The sequence below is a fragment of the Rattus rattus genome, chromosome 6, assembly GCF_011064425.1.
Source record: "Rattus rattus isolate New Zealand chromosome 6, Rrattus_CSIRO_v1, whole genome shotgun sequence".
In the NCBI taxonomy this organism is placed as follows: Eukaryota; Metazoa; Chordata; class Mammalia; order Rodentia; family Muridae; genus Rattus; species Rattus rattus.
In genome coordinates this window covers 157689349-157715113 of record NC_046159.1, presented here as the reverse complement: position 1 = coordinate 157715113, position 25765 = coordinate 157689349, and the positions used below count along the sequence as shown (strand labels likewise).

Genomic DNA, 25765 nt, shown 5'->3' with positions numbered 1-25765 from the left:
TGGACATGTCAAAAGGAGAGGGTGGTGTACTGAATCTGGAGCTAGAAGCTATGAGATGGGAACAGCTGCAGCTAATGACAATTATGTGAGGGATATGAATACTGTAGTCCAGGTGACAGGACCAAGCCATGAAATGAAAACACAAAAAAAATTTAAAATACAGTTTTTCTCTTTTCTTTGGCCTTTTAAGTTGTGATTTAATGTTTAGAATAACTTTATAAGTTATAAGCATATCACTTAGCTTTAACTATATGGTGACTGTTAAGGTAGTGATTTGATGACTAAATTCACATGTGGATGCAGTTAACAGTTTCTTGCCCTACACATGTGCCCATCACTTCTCAGAACAGTTGCAGGGCTAAAGGAGCTGCCTGCCTGGGCTATGGTCATACTGCAGCTCTAGTATTCTATCTTTTGCTCCTCAAGTCTTGCTCCTCACTGCCACATGTTGAGTCTGTGTGACACTGCTCCTGGGAACATGTGAACCCCAGTAAGGAAACCAACAGCAGAGCAAAGTCACAACAAACAAAGTCACAACAAAGTCACCAACAGAGAGCAACTCGGTGAACAATGAGTTTATTGAGCTTACTTAAAAGAGGATGGATGACTCAAAGGCAGATAACATCACAGAAAGCCCACCACAGCATGAAGATGCCCTCTCCCTACATAGCATGCAGGTAGTTCGATGACTCAGTCTCCTCTCTTCAGCAGTCCTTAATGTTTATATATTTGGGAAGGGGCCTTGGTGAGTGCTCAATTTCAGGGCCTTCCAGAGATTGAGTTGTTTACTTTCTAAGTCTTAATCAGCTTTTCTCCCTCCAGGATGGAATTTCTACATAGCACTGGGGTCACTGGTGACCACCTTCTCCCAGGGAAAGGTCCTCAACTGCCCTGGCCACCTTCACCTTCTCCTCTCAGGGGGAGTGTCTCACAGAAATCACAAATGGAGATGGTGTTGGTAGGCTCCATTATCGTATCAAAACTGAGAAGAAAAAGTGAATTAATTTAAAGGACAAAAGAAACAGCTTGAAGCAGCAATCTGAAGCTAAACCAGACCAAACTTGAGTTGTCTCATCAAAGTACCTTAATTTGACTTAAAGGGGATCAGTGTTCCACCTAGTAAATGCTTTGGATGACCTCAGGCTGAGAATTCTGACAAGGTATTGAAAGGAAGGGCACCTGCACCATATAGATAAGATGTCTCAGAGGTTCAGCAGAAGCCAGAAGACTGGGCATCGGCAGGGGGAATGAAACAGCCTAGAACTCTGTGTGAGCTAAATGAAAAGCATGTGTAAGAAGAGAGGCCAAGGGAGACATGAGTTCAGATGGACGATGTGGTTATGACTCTAAAAGCCTTTTTGTTCCCTAAAGAAAGTGCCTCTAGATGGGAAGTCTATGGTGTAAGTGGTAAAGAAAGTAGGAAAGGGTTGTCTCATAGGCATTGAATCCACCAAACAAGAATAACGGTGTGTCCCTAACAAATTAAGACAGAATTCTAGTGTTTGCCAACCTGGGCCAGAAGAGGCTATTTGAGGGTAAGCATACAAAGTCCTCATGTTGGCTCAGAAAATGAAGATGCTGCTGACTTTGGACTGTGATAACTTAAGCATGCATCTATAGGGTGAGAGATAGAAGAATAAAAGAGTTTTCACCTTTAAGGTGACAGAAAGAAAAGCTAAAAATAGAAACTTTTTACTGGAGAACTCAGGTTTGTTTTGCTTTTAACAAGGGGACAGTGAGACGGCTCAGCAGGCAAAGGCACTTTGCTGTGGGGCCTGATTACTGGAGTTCAATCCCCAGGACCTGCATGGTAGAAGAGAACTGACTCCCAGTAATTGTCTCATCTCCATATGCATGCCATGACGTACACATTCGTACAAACTAATTTTTAAAATGACAGGGCAAAAAGAAAACAGAAGAGAATACAGGCTAGACACAGCTGAAGAGGTGTTGATAACTACACAAATGGGTCTGGTCAGCTGTAAGGACAGCTTGTCTCATTCACAGGCACAGAAAGTGCTCTGACCTGCAAGCAACCAACGAACCTGTGGGCTCCAAGTGCACAGGTAATGAGAAATGGGGCTTATAGGTGAGATGAGAGCTGCCAGCAGCTGAGCATGCATGCAGTGGTCATCTGTCAGTGCTGCACCCCCCTAACAACATGGTTCTCCTATAGTCTAATACATCTGTCAGCTCTGAAGACAGCTCAGAGCTGCCTCTAAGCCCCTGGGTTTACAAAAGGGATCTGTGGATGGCCTTGAATGAACTCCCTCTCCTGCCTCAAATGACACTGTGGACTACTCTTTAATGGCTTCATCTACTAAACTGTATGTCTTTCCTAGGCATCAGAGTCCTATACAGATGACCACAAGCCACTTGGCTTTGAGTCCTGGGAACAGGACAGATCTGACTTGAGACGGGGAATCATTCAAATGAAAATGGTGAAATGGTATTTTTGGCATATTAGGTGGTAAAAATTAAACTCAGAACCTTTCCAGCATAATTACTAGAAATTAGGATTGCCCATGTAGCTCCAACTACATTTTTGTTACACAGTGGCATAGTGTAACTAACTCCTGGACCTTTCAGTCCTCAAAGCAATGGCAGTATAACAAAAGACTTGTAAAAAGTATGTCATATGCTGCTTTGCAGTGTTTTCCCCAGTCTTTTCTCATATGATTTCCTTAACAGCAAATCTTCTTCCTCTTACTCAGAGAAACCAAATCTTTACAGCCTAATTGAAACCCAGGGAATGATTCTCTTTCCCAGCCCACATGAAAGAGACCCAGCTTCTGGACCCAGGAAAACCTGTGACTGCACTGTTGCCACCCACCTGAGCATCTCTGCTGTATATCTGTTCCTAAAAACTCAAACTGGGACTAAAGCAAAGCACAGTGCTAGAAGCTGGTGATACAGAGCCATTGCGTCAGGACCTAGGGCCTCACACCTAAGCTGGACACCCATGGTGAAAATGTGATCTAATCCCCATGGAACATCCATCCTAGTGGGGGCCACTCTGTTTATCCTAAGCTGGGCAGCAAATGAAGAGTGGGTGTCACCGTGAGTACCTGGTCACAGGTGTCTTTATGTGGAAAGGATGGACCCAGGAAGGCAACACTGGTTGGAAAGACATATAATAATAGTACTTATTAAGAACAAGGCAAAGTTAGCTGATTCAGCGAAATATCTGTGAAATACAAAACTCATGTACGATCAGAGAGTGCTCTCATGTGCCTGTCATGCCCACCTTCCATGAATACTAGTATAATAGTAAATATTGTGAAATTTAATTTTCTAAAAATATTGATTATAATATGCTGTGTGAAGTGGTACCATCCTGTTAAGTCATCAGTCTACATTTGAACTTCTGTCCAGAGGCAACTGTGAAGAATCCCCTACAGTTATGTTTTAAGTAACTAAGACCACAATTAATATGACATTTAAGCACCAGACCAGTAATGTACATTTTTAATAAATGTTCTAATTAAAAATAAGTCATGAAAGCTTGCAAAAAATGAATTAGAGCAAAACACTTAAAACAGATTCAACTTTGTAAAGAAAACAGTAACCAAAAAGAAAAGAATCACTTTTGAGACAGGATTCCATATAGCTCAGGCTAACCTCAAACTTTGATCCCTTGCCTCAAGTCCCCTGAATGCTGGGATTATAGGTGTGCACCACCATGCCTCTTTGGTATCTTATTGCAAACCTCACTAAAGTTTAAGGCATGTTATATTTCTACTAAACAATACAGTACATTTTTCTTGTCTTTTATTGGATATTTTCTTTATTTACATTTCAAGTGTTATCCCCTTTACTAGTTCTCCTCCAGAAACCCCCCATTCCTTCCCCCCCCCACCTGCCTCCATGAGGGTGCTCACCCACCCACCCACTCACTCCATTCCACCTCCCCATCCTGGCATTCCCCTGCACTAGGGCATCTTAGCCTTCACAGGACCAAGGGCCTCTCCTCCCATTGATGCCCAACAAGGCCCATCCTCTGCAACATTTGTGACTGAAGCCATAAGTCTCTCCCCATGTGTACTCTTTGGTTAGTGGTTAGGTCCCTGGGAGCTCTGGGCGGACTAGTTCATTGATATTGTTGTTTCCTATGGTGCTGCAAATGCCCTGGGTTAGCTCAGTCCTTTCTCTCACTCCTCCATTGGGGACCCCATTTTCAGTCCAATAGTTGGCTGCCAGCATCCACCTCTGTATTTGTCAGGCTCTGACAGAGTCTCTCAGGACACAGCTATATCAGGCATCCCCAGTAGTGACTGGGTTTGGTGATTGCATGTGGGATGGATCCCCATGTGTGGCAGTCTTTGAATAGCCTGTCTTTCAGTCTCTGCTCCACACTTTGAATCCATATTTCCTCCTGTGAGTATTTTGTTCCCCCTTCTAAGAAGGACTGAAGCATCTACACATTTGTCTTTCTTCTTCTTGACCTTAATATGGTCTGTGAATTGTATCTTGGGTATTCCGAGGCACTTCCCCACTTTCTCTTCTATTTGTTTCAGTGTATCTGGTTTTATGTAGAGGTTCTTGATCCACATCGATTTGAGCTTTGTACAAGACGATAAAAATGGATCAATTTGCATTTTTCTACATGCTAACCCCCAGCACCATTTGTTTAAAATGCTATCTTTTTTCCACTGGGTGGTTTTAGCTCCATTGTCAAAGACCAAGTGACTATAAGTGTATGGGTTCATTTCTGGGTCTTCAATTCTATTCCACTGATCTACCTGCCTGTCTCTGTACCAGTACCCTACAGTTTTTATCACAATTGCTCTGTAATGCAGCTTGAGGTCAGGAATGGCGATTCCCCAAGAAGTTCTTTTATGGTTGAGAATAGTTTTTGCTATCCTGGGTTTTTTGTTATTCCAAATGAATTTGCAAATTGCTCTTTCTCAGTCTAAGAAGAATTGAGTTGGAATTTTGATGGGGATTGCATTGAATCTGTAGATTGCTTTGGGCAAGATGGCCATTTTTACTATATTAATCCTGCCAATCCATGAGCATGGGAGTTCTTTCCATCTTCTGAGATCTTCTTCAATTTCTTTCTTCAGAGACTTGAAGTTTTTGCCATACAGATCTTTCACTTACTTGGTTAGAGTCATACCAAGGTATTTTATATTATTGTGACTATTGTGGAGGGTGTCATTTCCCTAATTTCTTTCCCAGCCTGATTATTCTTTGAGTAGAGGAAGGCTACTGATTTGTTTAAGTTAATTTTATATTCAGCCACTTTGCTGAAGTTGTTTATCATGTTTAGGAGTTCTCTGGTATAATTTGGGGGGTCATTTAAGTATACTATCATCACTAGTTATTTTGACTTCTTCCTTTCCAATTTGTATCCCTTTGACTTCCTTTTATTGTCTAATTGCTCTGGCTAGGACTTCAAGTCTGTATTGAATAGGTAGAAAGAGAGTGAGCAGCCTTGTCTAGTCCCTGATTTTAGTGGGATTGCTTCAAGATTCTCTCCATTTAGTTTGATGCTGGTTACTGGTTTGCTGTACATTGCTTTTAGTATGTTTAGGCATAAGCTTTGAATTCCTGGTCTTTCCAAGACTTTTATTATGAAGGGGTGTTAAATTTTGTCAAATGCTTTTTCAGCATCTAATGAGATGGTCTTGTGGGTTTTTTTCTCTTTGAGTTTGTTTATATAGTGGATTATGATGGGTTTCCATGTATTAAACTATCCCTGCATCCCTGGGATGAAGCCTACTCGATCATGATGAATGATCATTTTGAACTGTTCTTGGATTTGGTTAGGGAAATTTTTATTCATTATTTTGGCATTGGTATTCATAAGGGAAATTGGTCTGAAATTCTCTGCCCTGGTCCACAGGGGCAGTCAGCAGAGGTTGGGGATCACCTAGAAGAGAATGGGGGTCAGGAGATGCGATGAAGGATGCCAAGACAAAAGAGTCTGATCAGGTGACAAATTTTATTTTTTCCCAAGGCTGAATTTATACCATAGCAGGGGTAACAGAGGGAGGGAGTAAGTGGGAAACATCTGTGTAAGCCAAGGACACTGGCTCCTGTGGCCAGGCAATCAGCTGACATCAACAGGATGTTGGTTTCTCAGAAAGGTCACAAGTTTGTCATATCATTAGGTATCCTGATGTCAGATTTGTATTAGCCTTCTGCAGCTGGCTGGGGATTTTTTCCATTATCCTGACCTCTTAATGAACCCAGTCATACTTAATTCTAACTATAATATTAACATCAATAATGGAGGGTTTCAAGGGCATAGCTCCCAACAATTCTCTTTATTTGTTGGGTCTTTGTGTGGTTTAGATAAGTGTAGTTGTGGCTTCAGAGAACGAGTTGGGCAGTGTTCCCTCTGTTTCTATTTTGTGGAATAGTTTGAAGAGTATTGGTATTAGGTCCTCTTTGAAGGTCTGATAGAATTCTGTACTAAACCCATCTGGTCCTGAGTTTCCTTTTTTTTTTTTTTTTTTTTTTTGATTGGGAGACTTTTAATGTCTGCTACTACTATTTCTTTAGGGGTTATGGAACTATTTAGATGGTTTATCTGATCCTGATAACTTTCATACCTGTTATCTGTCTAGAAAAATTGTCCATTTCATCCAGATTTTCCCATTTTGTTGAATATAGGCTTTTGTAGTAGGATCTGATAATTTTTTTGAATTTCCTCAGTTTCTGTTGTTATGTCCCTTTTCATTTCTGATTTTGTTAATTTGAATACTGTCTCTATGCCCTCTGGTTAGTCTGGCTAAGGGTTTATTTATCTTGTTGATTTTCTCAAAGAATCAGCTCCTGGTTTTGTTGACTCTTTGTTTAGTTCTTTCTGTTTCAACTTGGTTGATTTCAGCCCTGAGTTTATTTCCCAGCGCCTACTTCTTTTGGGTGTATTTTCATCTTTTTGTTCTAGAACTTTCAGAAGTACTGTCAAGCTACTAGTGTATGCTCTTTCAAGTTTCTTTTTGAAGGCATTTAAAGCTATGAGGTTTCCTCTTACCACTGCTTTCATTGTGTCCCATAAGTTTGGCCTACATTTTCATTGAATTCTAAAAAGTCTTTAATTTCTTTATTTCTTCCTTGACCAAGTTATCACTGAGAAGAACATTGTTCAGCTCCATGTGTATGTGGGCTTTCTGTTGTTTTTGTTGTTATTGAAGACTAGTCTTAGTCCAGGGGATCTGATAGGGTACAAGGGATTATTTCAATCTTTTTGTATCTGTTGAGGCCTGTTTTGTGACCAATTATATGGTCAATTTTGGAGAAGGTACCATGAGGTGCTGAGAAGAAGGTATATTCTTTTGTATTAAGATGAAATGTTCTATAGATATCTGTTAAATCCATTTGGTAACTTCTGTTAGTTTCACTGTGTCTCTCTTTAGTTTCTGTTTCCACAATCTATCCATTAATGAGAGTGGGGTGTTGAAGTTTCCCACTATTATTGAGTGAGGTGGTATGTGTGCTTTGAGCTTTAGTAAAGTTTTTTTTTTTTTTTTTTTTTTTTTTTTTTTTTTTTTATGAATGTAGTTGCCCTTGCATTCAGAGCATAGATGCTCAGAATTGAAAGTTCATCTTGGTAGATTTTTCCTTTGATGAGTATAAAATGTCCTTCCTTATCTTTTTGATAACTTTTTGGTTGAAAGATGATTTTATTCGATATCAGAATTGCTACTCCAACTTGTTTCTTGGGACCATTTGCTTGAAAAATTTTTTTCCAGTCTTTTACTCTGAGGCAGTGCCTGTCTTTGTCATTGAGGTGCATTTCCTGTATACAGCAAAATGTTGGGTCCTCTTTATGAATCCAGTCTGCTAGTACATGTCTTTTTTTTTTTTTTTAATTTGAAACTGCTCCAAGTGGAAGAAGTGTGGATGGTTTATCTCTTTCCGTCTCTACTTGCCTTTTATTTAACTGGAGAAAGAGAACTCACAAGCCAGGAAAAGGTCACAGATTATAAGTTACCTAAGACAGATCATAACATAGTATTTACTGAAGGGTTCATATGTTCTTAAAATAGAATCAATAAACTCTAACCCCCAAAGGATTCTTGTTACTCTCCCATTACACACCTAAACACACAAACGCTTATGAGAAAACACAACAGTGTTTAAAAGAAGTAATTACTGGATTCTTTTTCTTCTTCTTGTGAATCAATCTTGACTGAGGAGTATTCAAAACAAATTAGAAATTTATGAGTTTTGCCCAAAGAAAAGTCCAATACGGGCTGGGCTCAGGATACAGAAAACAAACGGACTGCCACTGAGTCAGCCCCAGTCCATACAGTTGCTTTGCCAAAAGTCTTCTAAAAAATTCTTTTAAAGCTGAATTTTCAACAGCAGCAGTCAGCCAGAGCTAAGCAATCTTGTTCCCATTGAGAGTTACTGTCCTTGGGAATCTGGCCCTGGCCAGATCTCACAATGCAGTTGTCTTCAGTCAGCCCCATCCCTGGCTCTGTCCCTGAAAATCTGCAAATTTGATATAGCTGCAGTAAACCAGAATTCAGGAACTGCTCCTTTAATATCTCATTAAAGTCTGCACGTTCTTCTGTAATGTGGTCCCACACACAGTGTATATATATATAAAAATGTAAATAAAAATTATTGAGGTTATGGATGATCAAATAAAGGAAAAAAGTTTATTAGAGAACAAGGGTAAGTGAACTTAAGGGCTCTTTGGAAACTCAGTTGGATGGTGTTTTTCTGGGGCAAACACGTGAAGGGACGTTTCAGTAAAGTAGACACAAGTGTGACAGGCTAAGGCAGACTCGTGAAGGAACGTTTTGCTGAAGCAGACAGAGGAGAGATGTTCTGCTAAAGCAAGCAAGGTAAAAGGACACGTGATGAAGGGTTCTTTGCTAACAGCACACATGTATTGGTCCGCCTTACATTGTGTAGTTGAGCTGCATTTGTCAGGACTCCATAGAAAGAAACGCACCCAAAAACTTCTGGTGGTGAGCTGCAGTTTCTTGCCACTGATTGGATGCATGTGCTGAAGCAAGGCATGTGGAGGACATGTGATGTTTGAAGAGTATAAATAGGACTCCACCGAGTCACAAAGACAGAGCTTGGCTTGCTGGTACCGCTAGTTGTGCAATGTTTGTAGGTTTCTCATCTTCACTGATCTTTGACTTCCTGAGAGAAGCACAACCAGAACTTCTGGTGATCCTGTTGGTTCCTCCTGCTCACTTGAGCCCAGGCTGAGGCCTGGCTGTCTCTGCTAGGTTGTGCCACCACTGTTGATTCACGTTTGCTATACTGACTCTACCAAGCTGGTATATCTGTGAAGTGTTTTTGAGTGGATCAAGCTGCCACTACCCACTAACTTGTGAACTAAACTGCTGATTTCCAAACCATACAGACAGGAGTTGCTACAAAGAACCTTTCAAAACAGGTCCACTTCTTCCGTATCTGTTTTTGTGGGTTTTTTCCTCCATCTTTATTAAATTGGGTATTTCTTATTTACATTTCAATTGTTATTACCTTTCCCAGTTTCCAGGCCAACATCCCCCTAACCCCTCCACCTCCCCTTCTATATGGATGTTCCCCTCCCCATCCTCCTTCCATTACCGCCCTCCCAACAACTATCCCGTTCACTGGGGATTCAGTCTTGGCAGGAAAAAGGGATTCCCCTTCCACTGGTGCCCTTATTAGGCTATTCATTGCTACCTATGAGGTTGGAGCCCAGGGTCAGTCCATGTATAGTCTTTGGGTAGTGGCTTAGTCCCTGGAAGCTCTGGTTGGTTGGCATTGTTGTTCATATGGGGTCTCAAGCCCCTTCAAGCTCTTTTAGTCCTTTCTCTGATTCCTTCAATGGGGGTCCCGTTCTCAGTTCAGTAGTTTGCTGCTGGCATTCGCCTATGTATTTGCTATATTCTGGCTGTGTCTCTCAGGAGAGATCTACATCCGGTTCCTGTCAGCCTGCACTTACTTGCTTCATCCATCTTATCTAGTTTGGTGGCTGTATATGTATGGGCCACATGTGGGGCAGGCTCTGAATCGGCGTTCCTTCAGCCTCTGTTCTAAACTTTGCCTCCCTATTCCCTGCCAAGGGTATTCTTGTTCCCCTTTTAAAGAAGGAGTGAAGCATCCGCATTTTGGTCATCCTTCTTGAGTTTCATGTGTTCTGTGGTAATCTGGGGTAATTCAAGCATTTGGGCTAATAGCCACTTATCAATGAGTGCATACCATGTGTGTTTTTCTGTGATTGTGTTAAATCACTCAGGATATTTTCCAATTCCATCCATTTGCCTATGAATTTCATAAAGTCATTGTTTTTGATAGCGTAGTAGTATTCCATTGTGTAGATGTACCATATTTTCTGTATCCATTCCTCTGTTGAAGGGCATCTGGGTTCTTTCCAGCTTCTGGCTATTATAAATAAGGCTGCTATGAACATAGTGGAGCATGTGTCTTTGTTATTAGTACATGTCTTTTTATTGGGGAATTGAGTCCATTGATCTTGAAAGATATTAAGGAAAAGTGATTGTTGCTTTCTGCTATTTTTCTTTTTAGAGGTGGAATTACATTTGTGTTGCTATCTTCTTTTGTGTATGTTGACAGAAGATTACTTTCTTGTTTTTTCTAAGGTGTAGTCTCCCTCCTTGTGTTGGAGTTTTCCATCTATTATCCTTTGTATGGCTGGATTTGTGTGAAGATATTGAGTAAATTTGGTTTTGTCATGGAATTTTCTTGGTTTCTCTCTGTTAATTGAGACTTTCACTGGGTATAGTAGCCTGAGCTGGCATTTGTGTTCTCTTGGTGTCTGTATGATGTCTGCAGGACCTTCTGGCTTTCATAGTCTTTGGTGAGAGGTCTGGTATAATTCTGATTGGTTTGCCCTTATATGTTACTTGACCTTTTCCCCTTACTGCTTTTAATATTCTTTCATTGTTTTGTGCATTTGGTGTTTTGACTATTATGTGATAGGAGGAATTTCTTTTCTGGTCCAATCTATTTGGAGTTCTGAAGGCTTCTTTTATGTTTATGGGCATCTCTTTCTTTAGGTTAGGGAAGTTTTCTTCTATAATTTACTGGCCTTTTAAGTTGGGGAATCTTTCTTCTCTTCTATAACTATTATCCTTAGGTTTGGTCTTCTCATTGTGTCCTGGACTCTTGGATGTTTTGGGTTAGGAGTTTTTTGCACTTTGCATTTTCTTTGACTGTTGTGTCAATGTTTTCTATGGTGTCTTCTGCCCCTGAGAGTCTCTCTTCTATCTCTTGTATTCTGTTGATGATGCTGGTATCTATGACTCCTGATCTCTTGCCTAGATTTTCTATATTCAAGGTTGTCTCCCTTTGGGATTTCTTTATTGTTTCTATTTCCATTTGTAGATCCTGGATGGTTTTGTTCAATTCTTTCACCTGTTTGGTTGTGTTTTCCTATAATTCTTTAAGGGTTTGTGTGTGTGTGTGTGTGTGTGTGTGTGTGTGTGTGTGTGTGTGTGTGTGTGTGTGTGTTTCCTCTTTAGGTCTTTCTACCTGTCTTCCTATGTTCTCCTGTATTTCTTTAAGGGAATTATTTATGTCCTTCCCAAAGTCCTCTGTCTTCATCGTAAGATGTGATTTTAAATCCAAATCTTGCTTTTCCATTGTGATGGGGATCCAGGAATTGCTGTAGTGTCAGAACTGGGTTCTGATGATGCCAAGTAGCCTTGGTTTATGTTGCTTATGTTCTTGTGCTTGCCTCTTACCATCTGGTTATCTCTAATAACCAGATGTTACCTGCCCTTGCCTGTCCCTCCTGTGATCCTGGTTGTCAGAACTCCTCAGAGTCTAGCTGTCTCTGTGATCCTGTGATTCTGGGATCCTGGGATCCTGATATCCTGGGAGTCAAGCTTCCTCTCTAATCCTGTGTTCCTGTGATCCTGGGCATGTTACAGCACCTGGGAGTGAGACTTCCTCTGGGTGTTGTGGTACTTAGTATGGAGCCAGTGCCCAAGGTCTGTTCATGATACTGGTTCCAACCAGAAGGAACCTGTGCCCCTGACTGGCCCCCTGCATCCCTGGATTCTGGGGGACCTAGTTACTCTGAGTCTTGGGGCAGATGTTGTGGCCTCTTCTGTGATCCTGGGTGTTTCAGAGCACCTGGGAGTCAGGCTAATGCAGAGCCAGCACCCAAGGTCTGCTAGGGCACTGGTTCAGACCGAAGGGAACTGGTGCCACTGGCTGGGTCCCTGGATTCTTACTCCCAATGTTGGGGCAGTTGTTGTGGTCTCTTCATCTCTGATGCTGGGCATGTTAGATTACCTAGGAGCCGGGCTTCCTTTGGGAAGTTTGGGGCCAGCAACCAATGTCTGCTCAGGGCACAGGTTCAGACCAGAAGGGCAACAATATAGTACTTATAAGACTTTACTCTTTTAAAATATGGTGATAGCATCTTGAGGGAAAGGCAGCCACAAAGTCAAGCCTTTGTAACTGGAGAGGGTACAACTCAGATCAGAGAATCACAGCAGACATAGCCAGATGAATCAAGGAGGAGGCAGGCTGATGTATATTTAATGGCAGTAGGTAAAGTTGATGGAAAGCTTGCCCAGGAACCTACATGACTGCTCTATCAAATGCATGCTCCACCCCCCTAAGTGTGTGTAACTAGTTCACACCAATGTGTGTTCAAAGTGTTGGTGTCCTGTGCATTCAGCTGCTCCAGATGCCATTAGGATATGACTGCAATGCCCTGCCACAGCCAGCAGGCATCGAATGTCATTTGTCCTAAGACCAGTTGCTTTTCTAAATCTGTTTTACATGTTTTTATAGTTATGTTTATATAAAGCTTTATAAAAGAAGTGAGATTAAAGAACACTAGACTTAACTTGAAGTTAAAATTTCAGGTGGCATGCATATGCTGCCTCTGTACTGACACTACTAGTGTAGAATTTAACCTAGGTCCCAAGGAGTCTGTTCTGTAGTACGGCACCTTATTTATCCATCTTGATTATCTGTGCTTGGAGGAAGACTTTAAAGTTATATTAGGCAAGGAGTGTTTCAAATTGTGACCTTAGAGCTTGATGAGAACAAGTCACAGATAACCCACCCTCCTTTGCTTGGGTTACCTTTTCTGCTTGCATAAAATCATCTACACTCTGGAGCCACAGCTCCACAGGGAAAATGGCTGGTGGGATAATGAGCTAGCATAAGAGCTAGCTGTAGTCCTCACATGCCTGGTAGCAGTATCAAGAACTTCTACACTGTGCTGTGTAAGTCAGCTTTGATTCCAATTCCCTCCTGTCAGCTTTAGTTCCAGATGCACTCCGTGCTAACTGCAGCAGAGCAAAAAGTATCCTTTTCTTTTCTTTTCTTTTTTTTACATATCCCTAAACTCTTGAGCAAGAATCCTGTGATTTAGACCAGCACGAGGCAGATTAGCAAGATTAAAGTATAAACACTTATTTAATAAAGTCTCCAGTGACATGGGTAACTTCTTATAGAAATAAAGACCTGCGTCAACATCTAAGCAGCAATGAACTGGGCTCTCACTGATGAAGAGTGGAAAGTTCCCAAAAAGGTGACAAAAGGAGACAGCTGAGGATGGTGAGACAGACAGCTTGGCCTGGTCTGTTCTAGATTCCTCTCAGGAACCCCTGTCTTCAGAGGTGAGGGTACTCTTGTTACATTACAGCTGCCACATGACCGCTTCTGGACAGGGAAGCTAAGTTCCTTCTTCATTTAGAAGCTCCAGCTTATGGCTCTGTTCCCAGTTCACAGAAATCAGCCACCGAATCCTGTGCTCATACAATACCAACATAGATGAACTCTTCTCAGAGATTGACGTCTGCTTGGCAGTAAATCGTAGCATTCTTCAGCAGCTAGATGAAAGGTGTGGCCAGGAGATCACTGATGAGGACTGGGAGAAAATCCAAGCGCAGGTAGGCATCAGAACAACTTCCCCTCTGCAGAAAAGATTGCTATCACAGGTCTGGGAGCCTTGGCAAGTTCTCCTTGGATGAGGACACCCAGGCCTTTGCCATGAGCTCAGTTCTTCATTCTAAAATGTTAACACTCTAGTTTGATGGTGGGTATTATGAACAATGAACCCAAGAGGGCAATCCTAATGCTTCCTACCTTCCTCCTGTACCTGCAGGAGCCTATGAAGGAAAACAGGGCTCTACAGCAACTCAAAGCCAAGATGGAGGGAAAACTTAAAATATTAAATTGGAGGTTAAAAAATAGCTTAACACATAAAATTGGGAATGTTTTAAAACTTTAACAGTAACAACCAAGTGCTTAGCCATTTTTCACTTTTTGTTTTGTTTCTTTTTGGTTTTTCTGTAGCCCTGGATGTCCTGGAACTCACTCTGTAGACCAGCCTTGAATTCCAGATCCACCTGCCTCTGCCTCCTGAATGTTGGGATTAAAGGTGTATGCTACCAATACTCAGCAGTTTTAAAGTATTTTTCTTTAAAATTGCTTATTATAATCTACATCACACATCTTGACATTTAAAGTTTTCATGTCTTGAGCTATTGCTCTCAATGTAGGTCTAAGTAACTGTGGAATGTGACTGGGAGACCACTGCTCTAACAAAGCTGTGTATGCTTTATGCTGCAGGCTGCTCACCATGAGATCTATGAATGTTCTATCTGCCTGACTCCACTCTTCTTCCACTGTGATGGTCGGCAAGCAGCCGCAGGGACCAGCAGCCAGCATCCCCGAGAGACGGTCCTCCTGTCCTGTGCACATCTGTTCCACAATGCCTGCCTCCTGGCCTTGGAGGAGTTTTCTTTAGGAGACAATGCTCCTTTCCACGTCTGTCCTCTCTGTCGCTCTTGCTACCAAAAGAAAATTGTTGAATATTGAGTCCATGTCCAGGAAGTTAAATCTAGGACTAGAACAAGAGAGGGGAAAAGGCTACCTTGCTTTCGGATGAGCTGAATGAGTTTTGGGTTGAGGACTACACTACTGACTGTTCTTTGTGATTATATAGAGAAAATATAAGTACCTATTTGACTGTGATCTTTATTACATAAAAAACAGCTTGTGTATTTGTTGAAGTTAGTCACTTAAAATAAATGAAAAATAGTGTTACTTAAAACATGGCTAGTGTATGACCAACAGCCAGGAAACCGGAACAGGTAAAAACCCAGTCAGTAGCATTAGCAGTGTGGGAATGGAGACTGGGGTCTATCCTACAGACCTTTCACGCCCCCGGCTCTTCCTATCTCAAGGATTTAAGTCTCCTTCACCTCAGCCTTCACCAGGGAATCTGCTCTCTGTGGGGGAAGAGCATGTGCTGGGAGGCAGTGCCTGTGTGAGACAGCATCCAGCCTGGATGTCAGTGCAGCAGAGCAGCATGGGGCAAACAGAGGCATGGTCAAGAGCTCAGAACTGTTCCCTACACAATGTGAGAAGCATTTTACAACTCATTCCTTATTTTTAACCCTTTTAAAATGATATATGCATTGATATATAATTTGTGAATTAGTATATACATGTTGTGCTCAAATTCTTCTTAGTGATTAGATATACTGTCATGACATCTAGAGGGTAATCTTAAGAGTACTCAATGGTAGAGACAGGCTGCATCTCAGAGAACCACTCTTCCATTCAGGAGACTCAGCTGAGAGCACAGTGCAAACTCTTACCATTCCACCATGCCTTTAGTCAGCTGTCACAGGGAAATCAACATTGATTGGAACATCTCATGCCAGTGAGAAGGTTCAGAGGCCATCGACTGTGATGACCCTCTCACTGTGGCTTCTTCCTCAGCACAGCTTCACTGTAATGAACTGCTCTCCCCTTAGCTTAGCAGATGTCTGTGCATTTTTGCAAGATTAAGCCGTCTTGTCACTGCCCACTCCCATTTATACTTAGGAAGCTTGCATGCTCTGGGTTTTAGCAATTGTAGTCTCCCTTTCTCCCCACATTGCAGATAGACATGAGTTTTTCCACACTTATAAACTTTTATGGTTGCTGATCGATAGGACCTGACCCATCCTTAGGCACTCTCATTGCTAACACATGAACTGAGGAAGACACTGTCAAAGGAATGCATTTTCAGAGCATTTTGGTCCAGAAAAGGTTTATGTGAGCCAACAACAGGTGTTCTGAAGCTTCTGCTTGGAGAGCAATAAGAGTCCTAGAAACCCATGACAAGCTAGGGTGGAGTCCAGCCTTACGGTGCTTTGTAGGACACCTTTCCCTTTCAAAGTACATGAGACAGACACATCATTATAAGACTGCAGTGTCACACAGCCCTCTATTATTTATCCTTACTACTCAGGACATAGCTAATGAGTTTTATCCACAAAGTATAGCTAGAACTGGACCTACTTCAAACTTTCTGAATCCTAAGTAACATTATAGGTTTGAGTAGAGAAGGAGAGTAAGCAAGGGCTTCAGGTAGTGAGTGGCAAAAGCTAGCTGCTGCTGCTGCTAGTGTTATTTTCAAGATCAAAGTCCTTGCAAGATACATCCCTAAAACTGGTCTCCTTTTAGAGTCACCCCATCTTAGACATCTGCTTATTGATCTGCAGTCAGTATTGACTGCATTTAAACAATAGAGGAGGTTCCTTGTGTTCCATGGACAGGCAAGCTAGGGTGGCTGCTCACGCTCTCAAGTCCCATCAACACAGAAGCAAGCCTCCAAAATGTGTCTGGTGTCTGCAAACTCTGAACATGCCAATGGGAGTCACGGGAACCTAGCTGACCTGGCCTGACCTACCTCTTCACTCACGACTGGGGCAACCTCAAATACCTGCAGCTGTTTAGGCTATGCTCCAAAGACATGAATGGGGTATGCATTTCCTATCTGACAGTTCAGAGCTGCCCGTGTGTCAGGGAGGAACACTTGTTTCCTGTCCTCATGCTTCTTACACATCAGCCCCACGTCACAGTCTCTGATGTGAGCTCACAGTAAGACACATAAGACATGGCGACCCGCCCTGGAGCCTGAGCCAGTGCAGGCCTTTAAGAGAACAAAGGCCAGACTCTTCAAACAGTAAGCAGTGGGGACAGCCTGGGGTCTCAGGAACATGGTCTGTGCCATTTAAGTCTCTGGGTGTAACGCTGTAGGAACTTACATCTTTTAAGTCTCTGGGTGTAACGCTGTAGGAACTTACATCTTTGGTGCCAAGGTTTCATGTTTGCAGCAGGACTTCTCATAACAGTTCTTGGGTGGAATGTGAAAACACTCAGAAAAGTTTTGAGGCAACAAATTTACCCAATTAATATTCAAGCTAACACTAACAACAAACCAGATTCATTATGTTTTTCAAATGGAAACCTAGCACCCATTTTGTACTAATAGGTCAGGAAATAGCTTCATTTGTGCCTGGTATTTAAAAAAGTAATAAACATCAGAAAATGCCACTGTTTTGTTATTATGTGTTTTGGTGTGCATGTGAACTCTGTTACATGGGAGATTCATTTCTTATTGTGAACTGAGGTATGAAGCCATTGGTGTTCACAGGCTGTGTGTACACACTTCTAGCAAATGAGCCAGTGTGAACAGCACTTACATCTATAGAACTCTGGGTACAGTTCAGTTCTTCTATGGAAAGAACTTGGTTTCAAAAACAAGTCCAATGGGCTTGAATCATTAAATAATGTAAGATGCATATTATCAACTATCAATACTACTTTTGGGTTGCAAAGAAATGTATCATAAATCCACAATAGAAAGCACATGAAAATATCTTTCACTTCCTCTAATACCACTGTGTTCTAACACAGAACCAGAAGCAGAATGTTCATCATAATAGAATTGAAGACTAGATATATGTTTTTATGTGCAGGGACATAAAAACAAGTATAAGGTTTTTTTTTTTTTTCAGAACTTTAATTTCTAAGAATTTTAAGTCACAATAAAAGTATCTCATAGAAACAAGACTAACGGAAAATTTGAAAACAATATGTAACAAAAATTTACCAGTGTGTCTAGACATATGGAAAGTATCATGCCAGTTTAAGTTTAAAATCAGTGCTGCATATCTTCACATATTTAAAGACTCTATCTGCATTAAATTCTGTACCAACCACAAGTAAATACATAGACTGGAATCAATGGGAATCTGTGCTGCTCTGTAAGGATCACCCACTGTGCCTGGCCAAAGATGTGACAACAACTGCTGCTGCCACCATGAGTAAAAGCACACAGCCCCATAGGCTGTGAGACCCAACAGGATTCATTCTGTTTCACCAGCCAGCCCCAAAAAGGTCTGACGGAAGGAGCTAACAGTGTGCTTATGGCCAACCTCACAGGGTCTCATATTTAGATCAGACATTATCTTATATAAGATAGATGAAAGATGAATGGATGATAGATCTAAAATATATGCTAGAAAATCTGTAAAAAAAAATGATGTTACAATGTATAAAATTTGTTATATCCTCATCAAGATCTATAAAGTGCTTGGTTCCCTTTTTTGTTTAAATTATATTAATTATTTTTATGTGTAGGAGTGTTTTCCCTTCATCACATGCCTGCAGTGCCCACAGAGGCCTGAAAAGGGTATTTAATCTCCTGGGACCAGAGTCACCAATTACTGAGCCACCATGTGGATGTTGGGAACTAAATCTGAGTCATTGCTCTTTTTCGTTTGTTTATTTGCTTACTTTTGAGAGAAAGTTTCACTATGTCGCATTGGCTTGCCTGGAACTCACTATGTAAACTAGTCTTGCTTCAAATTCTTAGGGAACCTCCTGCCTCTGCCACTTGAGTGCTGTAAGGCAAACACCACCACGCCCAGCATCATGCCCTTTTAAAGAGGACATTCAAGACAAGAGAACAAGAGGACTCCTTACGGAGTCACTGGTGCAGCCTTGTCTAGTCAGAGTAGAGCGTCATGACTAGTGTGGACAGGAGCATGCGTCTGCAGAGCTTTCTGCACTCTGTAAACAGCACTGCAGTGCAGGACCCTGCGTGCAACTGTCTGCACACGGCTGTCCACTGACGATCCATATCACCAGCCTCCAGCACGTGCCCAGTGCAGGGACAGCACCTGGACCCAGTACCTCCTTCCAGGTAACTCTGAGGTGAGTGACCATGCAGCAGATCAACCACAGAGGGCCTGAGATCCAAGCTGAGAGAATCCTTAAAGCCCATTTCCCATCTCACCACCAATAGCTCCAGTCAGTGTTCTAAAAGTCATCATCTATCTGACTCAAGCTTGAGCACCTAAGCCTGGATCTCATCTTCAAATTAAGAACTTTCAAATGAATACCAAGTTTAGGACTTGCACACATGGTAAAAAGAAAGAACTGACTCCTGAAAGCTGTCCTCAGATCTTTACTCATTAATGTTTCCCACCACCCCATGTCTGTCTGCCCATTTGTCTCTTTCCCTCTCTCCCCCCTCACATACACACACACTAAGAAAGTTAGCGACAAACAATGAAAAGTTCAGTATTTTATGAAATTTTCAGACACCTTACCTTACAGAGTAAGGTACAGTTTGGTTGTTGGCAAATGGTGTGCACTATAAGTGACTGCAGTAGAAAACTGCTCTGACCTTTCCTTGACTCAATGGCTTATAAACATAGCTAAATTTTCTTGTTTTTCAAAGTAGAAAAAAGTGTCAGATACAACCTTTCACATATTTCTCAAAAAGAAACTAAACTCAACAATTTGAAAAAAAAATGCTTTACTTTTTTTTCTGAACACAAAGCCTGTTCTGTCATCCATACACTGCATGTGAGCATCACTATATTCCTGTGAAATATGTGCTACCTAGAAACAACAGCAGCATGTGCTCATTTCTTTTTAATCAGTAGACTCAGGAGTTGAAAAACCATCTCTGTTAACAATTAAACTAAACAACTGAATAGTTAAGGACTCATATTACACTTCACCTGCCCTTTCGTGGAGAACCCAACCTTTAAGTTCCAGGTATCACACTGGTAACCTTCCTGAGGTGGAGACTTAAGGTGGTGTATATGAAAGTCACCAAGGCCTGAGGGACACGAAGCAGCAGCAGCAATTTCTATCTTTGGGTTTCACAGGCACAACAAGCACAGAGTGGAGTAGTTTTTGAAAAAGGGTTTTAAAAAGTGAATGTACATACAGCCTATAAGGCAAAGTCTAAGTTACACATGTGTACAACACTGGCACTGTGCTAGGAAAAGTATTATCAGGTACACAGACATACACTGTTCAAATCTACAATCACATGCTTCAGACTGCAGCTTACCACAAAGACAGTCCTGGGGCTGCCCACCAAGGCTCAGGTGTGAAAAGAATCTAGTATTTTCCACTGGCTCAAAGTCTAATGAAGATTCTGTAACATGAATCAGAAAATCTGCTTTTGGTTTTTTTTAAGGAAATAAAAAATGTAGTTAGTTTGTTACTAGTACAGCAGTTTCTGACCACCTGAGATGCTTTGGGTACCAGATGACTTTCAGGCGGGCTTCTGCCTGCAGAACCAAACTTCTCAAAACGTAAGAAGTCCAAGTCTGCCTCTTGGCACATTACACCTCGCATCCTGATGGCTCCTGCTGTAGACACACAGCTTTTCCTCAGTCTCTAGGACTCAGGTTTAACCAAAAGCTATAAAGTCAATCAGGAAACTCAAAGGAGACACAGATAAGCAGTGCCAAGTTGTCAGTGCTTATGAGAAGGGGCACTGGCGGGTTGGCCCAGGCCCACCAGAGTGACCAGTGTCTATGGGAATGTCATGGATCTGGAGTTGTCAGGTCTTGCTATAGAGTGCTACTGAGGCAGTCAGGTCTCACAGTGCTTTCTGATGCCCGTTTGCAGAAGGCTTTGTAGTTTCTGAATCCCTTGAGGTATCAGACAAGTGAAGTTTGTGAAGTCCTGTAGAAAAAAAAAAATAAGAAAAGGTGAGAAAGCATTGCTAAGGAACCGGGTGACCAGAAAAGACTCACTAAGCAGAACAGCTTTCCTGTGTAGGCTGCAATGCTGGAGATCAAATCCAGGACCGCATTTTGATAGGCAAGCATTCTAACACTGAGACACATTGCTGACCCCGGAACTACACTTTTAAGATGTAAGGAGGTTCACTTCTTAAATGTGGGTATGACACAGGACTGATGTCACCTGCAGGCCTCCCACGAAACAGTTCACCTGGGTCAGCAGCACTCCTGTTGCTACTGTGTAGCAGATGGTCTCTGAAGATGCCTGCTAGCAATGGAATTGCTTATCAAAGTCAGACTTAACATCTTGGGCCATTTGAACATATATTTAAAAAGGGTCTTTTCTATACAAGGAATTGCCCCTAAGTAATACACAAAAAGATAATAGAAAATATCTAAAAAAAGAAACAAACACGCCTCCTGAGTCTCACGTGACTCTTGAAAACTGTACTGTACTATGGTCAGACTAATGACATGATGCACAGGGCCTCTGGCAAGTTGACTTGGACCTTAACAGAAGCTACACAGCAAAGTGCCAACACTGATACAATACTGCAGCCATCTTAGTGGTAGCCAAGCTGGAACTGATCTGAGATCCTAGCTAAAATGATGTTTCAACTAAACACGTGATTGAGGCAAACCCTCAAAGGCATCTGCCTATTTTTAAAGTGGCTGATACTGTGAAACCCAGACACTAAAATTCATAAATTATCTGCTGGTTTAGTTGAAATGAGATGTAGCTTTTCATCCCTGGGCAATATTTCAAAGTGCATGTTACAAATAAAATACACATGGAGCAGTAACCTGGTATTTTTACTTCAAAGGTCATCCTTTCACACACCAAGGTCATAAGGTTGCTGCTTGGAGAAGCTTTATTGCTATTACTACAGTTTAAGTTTTCTGAAATTGGGGCCTTGATGGATCTACCAATATGTTGCCTCTTGAAATAGCTAAAACCACAACCTATATGGAACACAAGCATTCAAGTGGGGTCAGGAAAATGAGCTAATGCTAGGGAGATCTCTCTTTACTGCTATGGAGTACATGCTGTAAGCCTGGGAAGCTTCTGGAGTGCTGCTCACCTTCAAGCACAAACCCTCAGCATTGCTCAGGAGCAGTAGCAGCAAAGGCATATCACTTGGAGCAGGCTCTGACACCACCACAACACAAATGACCAAGACATGACAGCAAACGCCTACCCTGTCTATACCAAGAATGCTAACGTTGTTTTCCAGGGTTATTGGCTTACTGAAGAGAATTATAGGTTGTTTGTTCACTTAGAAAATCCAAGTCCTCCTAAAACTTCAAGTAAATAATAGTAAAAGGCATCCTTACAAAGACCAAGCCTTCAACACCAAGTTGCTCTCATCACTATCATGACAGGAACAAAGGGCTGACTGCCATTCCCAAGTTCTTATGGTGTGCTAAGGCCCCATAAGAACAACCACAGTTCCTACTCACACCTTACAGATGAGGCCCTGTAGTACAATGATATAATTCTGATCTAGTCACACCAACACATGAGTCAAAATGAGACTGACAGCCATGCACGCTTAGAAACTAAATAGACACAAATATCAAAGAATAAAAAAAAAAATCATAGAAAAATGTCCATAAATCTCAAGATTACCTAGGGCCTTGAAAAGTTCTTCTCGTACAGCTGATGTGAATTTCCTGATCAAACACAACGTTGTCACAATAGCAAAGAGTAAATTGTAGGATAATACAATATAGAAATTTCCCAGCCAATTAAATCTTCCAAAGTCTCCAAGTAGATCAAATCTAGTGATCCCTGTTAAAAAATAAAAATAAATAAGAGTTCTTAATGAAGTGAGGTGTGTCCATACCCATAACAAATGCAGTTAGGATTAGGCCAGACTGCCTCAGAGGTGTGTGGAGTTCTGTGGGAAGACTCTGCCATGAAGCATATGACTGCTTCCCAGCAGGGCAACCCAACCATCCCTGACCTTATGTTTGTGCCAGTCACTTGCATGTGATACATAGGAGACTGGCATGAGTACCCATCACCTGTTTAGGGTTCATGCCTATACTGAAGAGCAAGCTTGGGTACTATTCACTAGAGCCCGTTCTTCCCCACTAGTTACATACATGTGATGTCTGTTCCACTCCTGCAACTCCACTTTACTGTCAACACTTTACACATTCTTAATGCTCACCACATAACTGAATAAACAAGACCACTTCCTTCCAATATACTACAGACTTATAAAATAAGAGTGGGAAGCTGGGAATGTGTGATGACTGCATCATATATGGATTTAAGTTACTTAAACTCATTCTTTTCACTGGAAGAATATTTCAGTTTATTCCATGAGTATGTGTCTCTGGGCATGAGTGGTAGGATTTTCTGTTAAATAAATCTTACAAGTCATGTGGTTGAGTGGAGTGAGGAGGAGGATGTGGTAGAGTCCTGAGGAAGACACTGACGGGCTACATGGAGCTAAATAACAAAGAGTTACAAGATGCAATAGATACTTGCTGTAGGACTGTAAAAATACAAGTATGTACTGTATACACTATTGACCATTTAAGGATTTTATGGGTGATTTCAAAAATAACTTTGATATCACATCATCAACTGACTTTTGAATTTGGTTTTCAGTCGTGAGCCAACACAATCCTATCAAATACTACTGGGGGCCTCCCAGAGAAGCTTACGGACAGCAGAAATCTTTCTACGCAAACAGTTCAGTAAGAACAGGGAATTTCAAATTTAGCTCCATAGTCACTCCCACCTGGACCAATGCATTTAAGTTTGAAAGACATTAGCAAAGTGTTTTTAAAAATAGCCTAAAAGAAAGAACTTTGTTAAATGGAATGGATGCCTAATCGGATACTTTACTTTTCAAACCAGAACATGTAAATGATGTTAGTAGCTATATAAACAGTTATGGTCCTACCAACACAAACCTAAAGGCTTCACTGAGACCCCATACTGGTAACTGAAATGATCTCAAAATCTAAAGATCTCCATATGAGTCCAGCAGAAACTATAGTTATCCATCAAGAAAGGTACACTCAAGCTTCTGCATCTATAAAGCTCCCAAACGAGAAGCTGAGTGTACCCTGGATGATGTCTACTGCTATGGGTAAGGGCACAAAGAGCAGGCTGATATGGATTCAACACATGGATCATGTGTTTAATGTGTTACTTGATTATCCATTACTATATGTACCACTGGCATTCCATATGGACAAAATCACCTTAACAATGATACAAATACAAGGTCCATATTCTCTCCTCGTTAATGAATCTGTGGGCGTACATACACCACTTGGGACACCTGTTGTATGCCTACGGTAGCTAGCTTTGTGCTGTCCACAAAAAAGGAGAGCTGGGGCGGGGGGATCAAATCAGTAGCACTGAGCATATAAGTCGTAGAACAGTGAGATGGGTGGTCACAGACCCTAGAAATGGACTCCACTGGGCACTTGTCAGGGTCCAGACATAACAAGATGTCTAGGCAAAGGGCTTATGCAAAAACTTTGTTCCAGGCAAAGATATACAGAAATCCAAGAGGAACAAAAATGCTAGTTCATAGGGTTGGGCTGTGTACTGGCTGGTTTTATGTATCAACTTGACACAAGCTGGAGTTATCACAGAGAAAGGAGCCTCCCTTGAGGAAATGCCTCCATGAGACCCAGCTGTAAGGCATTTTCTCAACTAGTGATCAAGGGGGGTGGACCCAGCCCATTGTGGGTGGTGCCGTCCCTGGGCTGGTGGTCTTGGGTTCTACAAGAAAGTAAGCTGAGCAAGCCAGGGGAAGCAAGCCAGTAAGTAACATCTCTCCATGGCCTCTGCATCAGCTCCTGCTTCCTGCCCTGCTTGAGTTCCAGTCCTGACTTCCTTTGGTAAGAAACAGCAACATGGAAGTGTAAGCTGAATAAACCCTTTCCTCCCCAACTTGCTTCTTGATCATGATGTTAATGCAGGAATAGAAACCCTGACTAAGACGCTATTTTTTCACTTGTACTTTAGGAAAAACCTGACTGATCTTGACCAACCAAAAGATTATTCTGTGTAGCATACAACTCTTTACTTAGAAGCAAAAAAAAAAAAAAAAAAAAAAAAAAAGAGAGAAAGAGAGAGAAACAAAAAAAAAAACAAAAAAGCGAAAACAAAACAAAAAAACCAATCATTTCTTTGAAACTCTGGCTAGGTGGCTTTTGTCCCAGAAACAATTAAAGAAAAATGTCTTTTTCAATTTGAAATTATTGACACTTAAGAAAAAGTAACAGTACTGATGTAAAGCTTATTATACAAATAAGATAACATGGTATTAAGACAATGAGTTTTAAAATACAACAAGGTTAAACTATTAAATACCTTTGGTCAAATATCCGGAAAGTATTCACCTATCGCATCACTGTTAAAACACATAGACTCACAAAGTAGCTTCATTAGACAGCAGTGAGGTGCAGGGTCATGTGGCCTTGGTAGAACACTTCATGACAAGCAATGCACTGCCTCTCCCACAAAGGCTCAACTGAGAATGCTTCATGAGTAATTCCTTCAAAAACAACCTTTTCTCTATTCACTTTTTTAAAAGAACGGGTACACAAAATACAGTCAACTCTAAGAAGGAGCAAGCTGCCCCACCCACAGTATAAGTCAATAGAACTCAAGTTCTTTAGCCCACCTGAGTCAACTTCTACTCTGAGCAAGCATGTTCATGTTGGCAGAGCTGCATGAGGCCATTTGGAGCCTTTGTAAAGGGTGGGACACAAAAGACCTGAGAGTGATGTTATCAGTAAATTATACAACTTAGCCTAGTACACAAACATGTGACCGAAAATATCCATGATTTTAATGTAAAGGTGCCAAAACAACACATGTTCTAATCAAATTTACTAATAAAATTATTAAAAATTAATATCTAAACTCAATGATTAGCTTCAACACCATCTTTTGCTATCTTTAAGTTTTCCAGTTCCTGTAGTATCTAACCAGCTCTTAA

General features: G+C 41.4%; 2 protein-coding genes across 8 annotated transcripts in view; one reads left to right on the top strand and one right to left on the bottom strand.

Annotated features, from left to right (window-relative positions):
- Window positions 1-16450, top strand: part of Rnf32 (ring finger protein 32) — a 45636-nt gene extending 29186 nt beyond the window's left edge. For 4 of the 6 annotated variants that reach the window (XM_032907195.1, XM_032907193.1, XM_032907196.1 and 1 more), the window contains exons 8-9: window positions 13677-13844; window positions 14527-16450. In XM_032907195.1, coding sequence (XP_032763086.1) covers window positions 13677-13844; window positions 14527-14775 — 417 coding nt within the window. In that variant the 3' untranslated portion in view covers window positions 14776-16450. Of the gene's footprint in view, window positions 1-13676; window positions 14190-14526 lie in introns of those variants that run through there. The other 2 variants (XM_032907198.1, XM_032907197.1) reach the window with 2 other exon arrangements.
- Window positions 16451-19540: 3090 nt separating this feature from the next.
- Window positions 19541-25765, bottom strand: part of Lmbr1 (limb development membrane protein 1) — a 128717-nt gene continuing 122492 nt past the window's right edge. For both annotated transcript variants that reach the window (XM_032907191.1, XM_032907190.1), the window contains 2 exons: window positions 22417-22578; window positions 19541-20727 (listed from right to left, as the gene is read on the bottom strand). In XM_032907191.1, coding sequence (XP_032763082.1) covers window positions 20642-20727; window positions 22417-22578 — 248 coding nt within the window. In that variant the 3' untranslated portion in view covers window positions 19541-20641. The remainder of the gene's footprint in view (window positions 20728-22416; window positions 22579-25765) is intronic.